The 8,874-nt window shown below is 47.6% G+C and overlaps 1 protein-coding gene across 1 annotated transcript; it reads left to right on the forward strand.

Moving 5' to 3' along the window:
* Positions 1 to 3,481: 3,481 nt before the first annotated feature.
* Positions 3,482 to 5,753, forward strand: Fam170b (family with sequence similarity 170 member B). The gene is made up of 2 exons (XM_051202596.1): positions 3,482 to 3,691; positions 4,846 to 5,753. The coding sequence occupies exons 1-2, from the start codon at positions 3,580 to 3,582 to the stop codon at positions 5,751 to 5,753; spliced, it is 1,020 nt and encodes a 339-aa protein (XP_051058553.1). The 5' UTR covers positions 3,482 to 3,579.
* Positions 5,754 to 8,874: the final 3,121 nt, after the last annotated feature.

Below are 8,874 nucleotides of genomic sequence, written 5' to 3' on the forward strand. Positions count from 1 at the left end.
GGTATGACTGTTCCCTCGTCTGCACCAGCACTTGCTGACTTCAGTCTTTCTCACTTCTGCCTGTCTTCTGTCTTATGAGCAGAGGCTGATACAGTAGAGATGTGAGCTTTGAAGTGGCTAATGATGGCTAGGTGGAATGGCTTCTCACACATCTATTAGCTTTCTGTTTCATTCTGGGGGGGGGGGAATGCCTGTTCATTCCCTTTACTCATTTGTTTCATTTTGAAACTTTGTTGTTTGCTTTTTTTTTTCTGAGATAGGATCCCAGGTTAGTCTTCAACTTCTGATTTTACCAACTCTAACTCTCAAATGCTGGGACTCTAGGTAGACACCACCTACCACTATGAACAGTAAGAGATTTGTTAGACACGGATGTGATGACAGACACTCTTTTTTTATATTTATTTTTTTATTTTATTTAATTTTATATAACAAAGTCCAATTAAATGAAAACAAACATTTATACACAATATTTGGGAATTTGGGCGTCGTTCTTTCCAAGCTACTTCCTGCTGGTAAGGGGCGCTGTCTTGGGGGGATTCGAAGAAGATTCAGATATCCTGGCTGTAGTCTGTAGGGCTGTTTTGTCCAGCTGTTTTGAATGTAGGATTAGCTTGTACTCTGTTTCAGGTGGTCTGGCGTGATCAAACCTCATTAGTCTGGAAGGAATCAACATCTTTTCATTTTCTGTGGAAACAAAAATAGAAATCCTTTTCCCCAGTAACTTGTCCTTCAACTTAAATTTTGGAGTCAAAGCATTTTTTAAATTTAATTTATTGTTTTACATGTTGATCCCAGTTCCCTCTCCCTCCCTCCCTCCCCCCAACCCTCCCTCCCTCCCTCCTTCTCTCCCTTTTACCCTCTCTGCCCTCTCACATGCACTCTAACCATCCTCCCCTCCCATCCCCCACCCCAATTCCACATGTAGGGGAATGCCATCCAGTTGGGGTCATGTAGATCTGACAGGTCCTGTGAAGTAGGGACTAGGGCTTCTCTCCTGTCTCTAGATTAAGGCAGTTATCCCTCCATGGGGGATGTGTTCGCAAAGTCCTTTTGTGCACCAGGGATACATCCTGGCTCCACTGGACAGACACTCTTAAAGGGTCATGGAGATGGCTCAGTGGATAAAGGCAGGCGACTGCTACCAAGCCTGGAAACCTGAGTCTAATCCCTGAGGCCACCAGGTAGAAGGAGAAAACTGATTTCTGTAAGTTGTCCTCTGACCTCCACACACGTGCCATGGCACATGTCTTCCTCTTTCCCTGTTCCCCACTTGAAACAAAAAATAAATAAACAAAATGCAACAAAAAATCTAAAATAAAAAAGACCCATGGTGCTCAAATGGACAGATACCACTTAGTAAAGTCACACCAAAATTGCACATAAATTGTTTTTCTCTCTACACACTTATTATTAAGACATAGCCTCTGAGCTGTTTGAAGAATATTCAAGTTGTTTCACATGAGGTGAGACCCAAGTTCACCTTTTTATAGCACTTAATATAAATTTTCAGGATCATTTACTGGCTAAGTACTGTTTCCCACCAGACGGTTGCTTATTTGCATTACTTACTTAAATGTTCTAACTTTCCTCTACCCTATTCAAATGTTCTGCTGGTACCCTTTGTTTCTTATAAGCCATGCCTTTGTGCTTACATGGACAGAAAGGGCACACAGCTTCCTCTTCCCACTATGAACTTGCTGCAGGAGTGAATTCCTGGTTCAGTAGCAGTTTGCTAGGAAGATGCTGGATGTGTGGGTAACGTTAGGGTTGCTTTGGTATTATTGGGGTTCTCATAAATCCATCACCTTTTATAACTGCTGAGAATTTAGAATTCAAAGGACTATGAATGTGCATGCTGCAGGAAGTGCATGCTCCTGAGGAGGGGGGCCTTAAATACCCTCCAGGGGATGAACTGATGCTCAGTGGGTTTTCCAAAGGGTGGGGGTCGGGAAAGAGAGAGATGGACCTGAGGTGAGGCTTCCAGCTTAACAGTATATGGCTTTACTTAAGCAATGTCCTACGCATTCACAAGTGCTGTAGAAGTACTTGCCAAATTAGTGACTAAACAACAAATACTTGGGCTGACTAAGCCATGACCTACCTTCTGTAGCTGTCTGCTCTCTGCACCCCAAAAGCCTTGAAGCTCCCAGACACACTGGTTCCTCTCACATAGAGACTCAGAGAATCACCTTCCCCTCCACTTAGGCAATCAGCCTAGCACAAGTCCTGCCTGCCGCCCCCTCTCTCCTCCAGCCCATCCTAGCATTTGCTCAGATTAAAACATGAACTTTAATTTTGCTCAGTTGGCTTATTGCATCAGCAAGTTATACACTACTCGATCGGGGGGATATTTTTATCAATGATGAGAAAGATGAAGGACATCTCAACTCAGGGTTTGCATTTGAAGAGGGACTAGATCTGGCAGTAATCCCACCACTCAGGACACTCAGGTGGGATGTTGGGTAGTTTGAGGCCAATGTGGGCTCATTCATGGTTGACTTCAGCTATATGGGGGTGCAGGGAGATCCTGTTTCCAACAACAGGAAAGATAGTTGTGTGTGTAGATGTATGGTTAATGTCATCAAGAAAAACAAAGATCTTAGGATCATGGGACAGACAAGGACTGACAAGGTTAAGAACCTGAGCCCAGGAGAGGAGGCTTCTAGCCTGTGTGGGCAGATGAGAGGAAGTGAAGCTGCAGGAAGTGGGCAAGGCTCGCAGAAAGGGACAGCGTGGCACAGGGTGCTGAGCAGCCTAAACTGGCCAGGTGGATGCTTTAGGGCCAAGCATTCTGATAAACTGTTTCCATGATGTGAAGTTAGGCCGTGTTGATGTTAGGTGATGGCTGTCCACTGTGTGCATATCCATGATTCAGTTCATAAGGGTGTAAGATCATGTGTATGGATATGTGTGGCTGACAGTATGTGCCTCATATGCTTGTGTGTATGTCGGTGTGAATACTGTAAACGTATACCAATGTGCCTTGTCTGTGTGTTTATGTGTACTTTAACATGTGCATCTAAGTGACCATGTATGCAATACATTATGTATGTATACTTGCATACATCTGTGTAAGTACCTATGTGTTTGAATATCCTTCATTTTATGTGTGTATGTTTTACCTGCATATACCTTACCTCTGCACTTCATGAAGAAGGCATCAGATTTCCTGGGGCTGGAATTACAGATGGTGCCATATGGGTGTTGGGAATGAAATCTGTGTGCTCTAGCTGTATAGCCAGTGCTGCTAATCTCTGAGCCACCTTCCCAGTTCCTGTGCCTGAGTCCTTATGTTTGTACACATGCTTGTGATCATGTGCCTGTGTTTGTGTTCCTGCGAACACACCAGGCAAAGATCACAGAGGAAAACGAGCTCATACTGGGGCCCTTTCCTGATAAGCTGGCAGGGACTTTAGCCTTGCCAATGGTCACAGAACAGACCCGTGTCACTGATGACATCACAGAATAAAGCCAGGATCCTAGTGACCATGTGGCCACTCAGGCTGGGGCCGGCTGGAGGGCTTCAGCACAGCCCACACCAGCCCTCACTGAGATTCTGGGTACTGGTTTGAAGTCATGAAACGCCATCTCATGGAGCCGAGGGGAGAACAGAAACCAATCAATGGGAACACTATCAACATGAACAGCCCAGAGTCCATGGAGGAGAGCACAGGAATGTGCTGGCCAGGTGGTCAATAAATGGGGAAGGGGCAGGTTTGTCTCTGATGCTGTTATCAAAGGGGTGTGCTGATCATACAAAGCAGATGGGGGAAGGGCCTTGAAGAAAGTGATCTTCAGGGGAAGCTGGTACTTCCTAGGCTGTTGTGCCTCTATGGGGGTTATTTCAGGAGATATGTCAATGAGAATGTAACTGTTCACCTTTAAGTACTGATTTTAATGTGTTTGAAAGAATTGTCAACCCTATAAGTCCTATGGTAATATAAACCTTCCTTTGTAGTACATGGATGCAAGCTAACATAGAATGGTCACCAGGATGAGTCTATGGGTAGCACTTTGGGATGAGATCTGCTCTTGCATCCAAGTGGCTCTACCAGACAGGCAATCCTTTTTGCCTCAGTTTCTTTAACTGCTGGGTAAAAATCCAAACGGTGAAATTCCTTAGGCTGCTTTGAACCTTAAAGAAATCAAAGCATGACACACACTTGCATGGTGACAGGGACACAATGTGTGTCCACAGAGTGGATGGGAGGCCCCATGGATGAGATCCGAGGTACGCTACATAGAAGAAGCTGGGGTTTCACTGATCGGCAGAGGCACAGCTCCACTCTTGATTTTTCAAGTAGGTTTATGAGCCTGGTGCCACACACATGATGTGTGAAGTGGAAAGAACTGTGATACTGTTGATTTGAGTGGCAGCCACAGCCAAAGCACAAGATATTATCATGACTCCCCAAAGTTCCCCAAGGGGCCTTTATGTCCTGTCCACTGCTCCAGCTCTTGGTAATAGTTGTGTCCCTATAGATTTGCTTTTTCTAAAATGTCTTCTAAGTGGAATAGTGCGGTGGCCTCTTTCATTTAAGCAGATACATTATCTTTTGTGTCTATTCTGCATATATCCATCCCTGGTTCATTTTATTTATCCAATTGCATCCTGTGGTTGTACCACAGCCTGCTTTTCAGTCTACCAGCCGCTGGCCTTTCACACATGAGTTGATTAAGTTCACACATTCTTTTATCCTTAGCTCCCTATGAGGTAGCATTATGGTCATCTTTGATGAAGCCTCCAGAGCCTTCATGATTCTGTTTGCGACTTCTCAGGAAAGTTATGAACTGAAGCCTTCTGAGGGCACTGATGAAACTAACTGTCCTTTCACTTCTCAGGGACCATGAGAAGGGATGAGTCATCTCCGCGTCCAGGACCTGCCTTCCTCCCGGAGGACGACATCTACTTGGAAGCCCGGGCACATGGGATGCTGGGCTGGAGCAGCTCACTATCATCTCAGTCGTCCTCGGAGTACCAGTCTTATTCTCAGTACCAGTCTTGGACTTCCAGCAGGAGCGAGGAGCAGCAGGATGCCCCACCCGAGAGCGTGTGTGCCCTGTACACCCATGTGCAGACTGTGCGTGGTGTGGCAGTGGCTTGGGAGACAGATGAAGGCTTCGAGCCAGTCACCAGGAAGCCCCTCATCCGTGAGGCTGAGTTCATCAAGCGACAGCGGCGGAAAGGCTCCTCCTTCGAGATGGCCTCCAACACAGATCTGCGCTGGGAGCTGGAAGCCTGTAAGCACTATTGCCCGCAAACTGAGGACTCTGTGGACTGCTGCTTGCAGGAGCTGCGAGCACCACCAGACTGGCTGGTCACCACCAACCATGGCCTGCGCTGCGTGGCCTGCTGCAGAGTCTTCCCCACGCTGGAGGCGCTGCTGGACCACGCCCAGCATGGCATCCGCGATGGCTTCAGCTGCCAGATATTCTTCGAGGAGATGCTGGAAAGGAGACGGGCTCGTGATCGAAGGCAGGACCAACAGCCTATTGAGGAGGAACAGAGCCCTTCGGACAATAGTGAATGTTCCAAGCCCGGTGCCAAGATGCTGTCCCAGCAACAGCAGCCAGAGCAGCAGCTGCAGCAGCCTCAGCCACAGCAACAGCCACAACCACAACCACAACCACAACCACAGCAGCAGCAGCAGCAGCCGCCACAGCAGCAGCCGCCACAGCAGCAGCAGCCGCTGCAGCAGCAGCAGCAGCAGCAGCAAACACAGCATTCACAGCATCCACAGGGGAAGTAGAGATCGGAGGTGAGGTGCCCGCCCTCCCTCCAGCATCATGGGTTGCTGCTCTCTTTCCAGCCAGCAGGACCAGAGCCACCAGAGCACGGGGAGAGGACCAAGGTGGTGGGGGAAAAAAGCCATCCATGTGGCAAGGTGGGAGGGGTAGGAGCCTTTCCCCAAGGTGCAGCATTTCCACCAAGTCCATTTCCAAACCTGAATCCAAAGAAGAGGGCTTCAAGAGTTCCTGATGGTGTATGCAAAATAAGAAAGATGCAAGCATGTGGCCACAGGGATTTCCATTTTTGCTGAGGGATCAGCAGCAGTCCATACTTGCCATTCAAGCACACATGACTCATAGGAGAGCCAACTGCAAATGAAGCTTCGGCCCTATTTTTTTCATTGTTAGGAATCTGTCATATGCCCTAATTCTATGTCTTATGTTGTTGGGATTAAACCCGAATAAGACAAAGTGGTACGAAGTGTCTGAGTAAACCATGCTACCAGGATGGTCACATAAGTGGCTGTTTGTGTAGGTGACCAACTAACATGTGGGGAGGCATGCAGCTTTGCAGAAGATGGTGCTTGGGTCCTCTGATTGGTCAGTGTAAATTTATTTCAGATGTTGCCAGGAAATTGATCTGTACCCACCTCCTGACCAGTATAGGGGCTATAGTGCCAGCCAGGGCCACTGGGATAGGTATGTGGCTGGTGTGGCCCATGTAGGTTGAGTAATCATCAGAAGTGCCTGGAGTCCAAGCATTTCATACTCTTCCAGAAGTGGGACAACTTGCACAATCTTAATGAAATATCTTGGGGATGGAGCCCAAGCGTAAACACCTGTCTTGTCAACACCAGAAGGGAGACCATTTAGCATCTGTGCTGCCCCTGTTTTTCCCTGGCTCAGTCACATGAGGTTAGGTGTGAATCACATGAGGTCAAGTGTGAGTCACATGAGGTCAGGTGTGAAGTGTTCCACTGTGACATCATGTCGGTGCTCATAAAGTTCCAGGCTGGGGAGCAGTTCACAGTTTGAATTTCAGTTTCCAGGGTTAGGGATGCTTAACTTGTATGCAAACTCCATGATACCCATGACACATCAATTGCAAAGCAAAGGGTTAATCTCATCAAGAAGGACCAAGGACCCAAGACAAACTGATCAAAAGGTTCTTGTACATAGTATAAACCAGGCAGAATAGTATGCAGGAGGGTTTCACAAAGACAGCATTGCCGGCATCCAAACAGACCCAGGTAGTAACTATGCGGTAGAGATAAGATTGCCCCAGGTGAAGAAACCATGGGTGAGGTAAAGTGAGGGCCCTGGGAGAGAGAGGGAGTCAGTGCACGCAGAGCAGCGCCATCCACTTAACCCAGCCGCAAGGCTGGAGGTGTTCTCCATACTTTCAGTGAAGACCTACCACACCTACCACATGGCAGGCACTGACTGGACACAGGAACCAGAAGAGGATAAAAGGAATGAAAACAGGTGTAGGTGCTGCCTGGGGGATCATATGGCCCATGGGGGTGACCTGATTAAAAGTATTTCAAAAGTGCATTTCCCTGTCCCGCAGGGTCCTGCAGAGCCCCCTCCCCCCTTTCTGTCCCAGAACTATCTGCCTCCTTTGTTCTAGCCACACTGGCCTTTCTTAAAGTGTCTAAGATTGCAAACCTCTGAGCCTTGGTACGTGTACTCAAGTGGAATGTAGCTCCTTCCCTGTCCTCTGGCCGATATGTTGCTCTTCTCTGGAATTTTCTCAGTCATGCCCCCTTAGTTTATTCCTCGTTCTATGTGCTGATTTAAGAAGACAAGTGACAGGATCAGGCCCACGTGTTTAAAAGCACAATGTAGAGTATAAGAACTGGGACAGAAGCAAAATGAGAAGGTGAGGGGTTGGGCGGATTTGTAACCTAGTATTGGAGTTTAGGCCAAGAACGATGGTGATTTTGATGGGACAAGAGGAATGAGTTCATTCAGAACATATTTGGGGAATCAAGCATGAAGGACTTGGAGATGAAGGAAAGGAAAGGCCAAGGTGGGGTATCCAGTTGGTTAGCAGGGAGTGATGTTTGCTGACTGATATGGGAGACTTTGGTGGAAGATTGGAGTGTGTTTATGTGGACATATGTGAACACATGTGTGTGCATTTGGTGAGCATGAGCATGTGCCTTAAGTGATGGTGTCTGCGTGTGAGCATGGTGTCTATGTAGACACAGTTCTGGCATAGAGGTCAGTTGGGACAAGTGCATCATAATGCTAACGGCAAGTTCAAGTAGAGATGTTGACTGTGATGTGGTATTTGAGTTAGACACAGAACAGCAGACACGTCTGAGTTGGAACTGCAAATGAGGATGCTAAGAGAATTCCAGCAGTGGACAGACGGGACTCTAGGGAGCTGGTGTGGAGGTAGACTGTGTGCACTGGGAAATTGAACTGGGTAGGTGAGGCTAGGGAGATGGCTCAGCTGTTGAAAGCTAGGCTTACAACCAAAAGGTCAAGAAATGGGGAGCGGATGCTTCACAGGGCTTTCCTTCTGGCCAGCCGACTTAAGGAAATATGGTCTTCAGGAGTGGTAAGCAGTGCAGTAACCTGCTTCTGGGGGAGTGGAGTGATCCAAGGACAAAGCTGTTTTATTTCCCCTGGGTTTTATGAAGCAGGCTCAGTGACTGAGAAGGGCAGCAGTCAGATGGGCATTGGTCAGGTGTCAACAGAAGACAAATCTTTAGGGTAAAGCCTGAAACCATCCCGATGACAATAAGCGACGATGGACCAGAAGGAAACTGAGAACAGAAGCAAGTGGGGATGCTAATGAAAATAGCCCAGTGAGAGGGAAATCCAGGACCCAGGAAGGTGGGGGGGGGCGGGAGAAAAGAAAGGAAAAATTGACCCGGGAGTAGTCAGCGTTTGTATCCCATTGCACGTGGTGGTCAAGTGGGGCTTGGGAATATAAATCATGGAACCTGAATTCCCACCTCTTGGCAATATCAAGGAGCTCTTGAATGTTAAGCCAATCAGACTGCATTTGTGGAAGAAACTGGTGAAGGTGGTGGAGGATGGGGAGGAGCAGCATGGCTGGGGACAAGGGGTCCAGGAGGTCTGACAGTGGGGGAAATTCAGAGGATTCTAACTGTGGAGTCTGGCTGA

This window comes from Phodopus roborovskii, unplaced genomic scaffold, assembly GCF_943737965.1.
Source record: "Phodopus roborovskii unplaced genomic scaffold, PHOROB, whole genome shotgun sequence".
In the NCBI taxonomy this organism is placed as follows: Eukaryota; Metazoa; Chordata; class Mammalia; order Rodentia; family Cricetidae; genus Phodopus; species Phodopus roborovskii.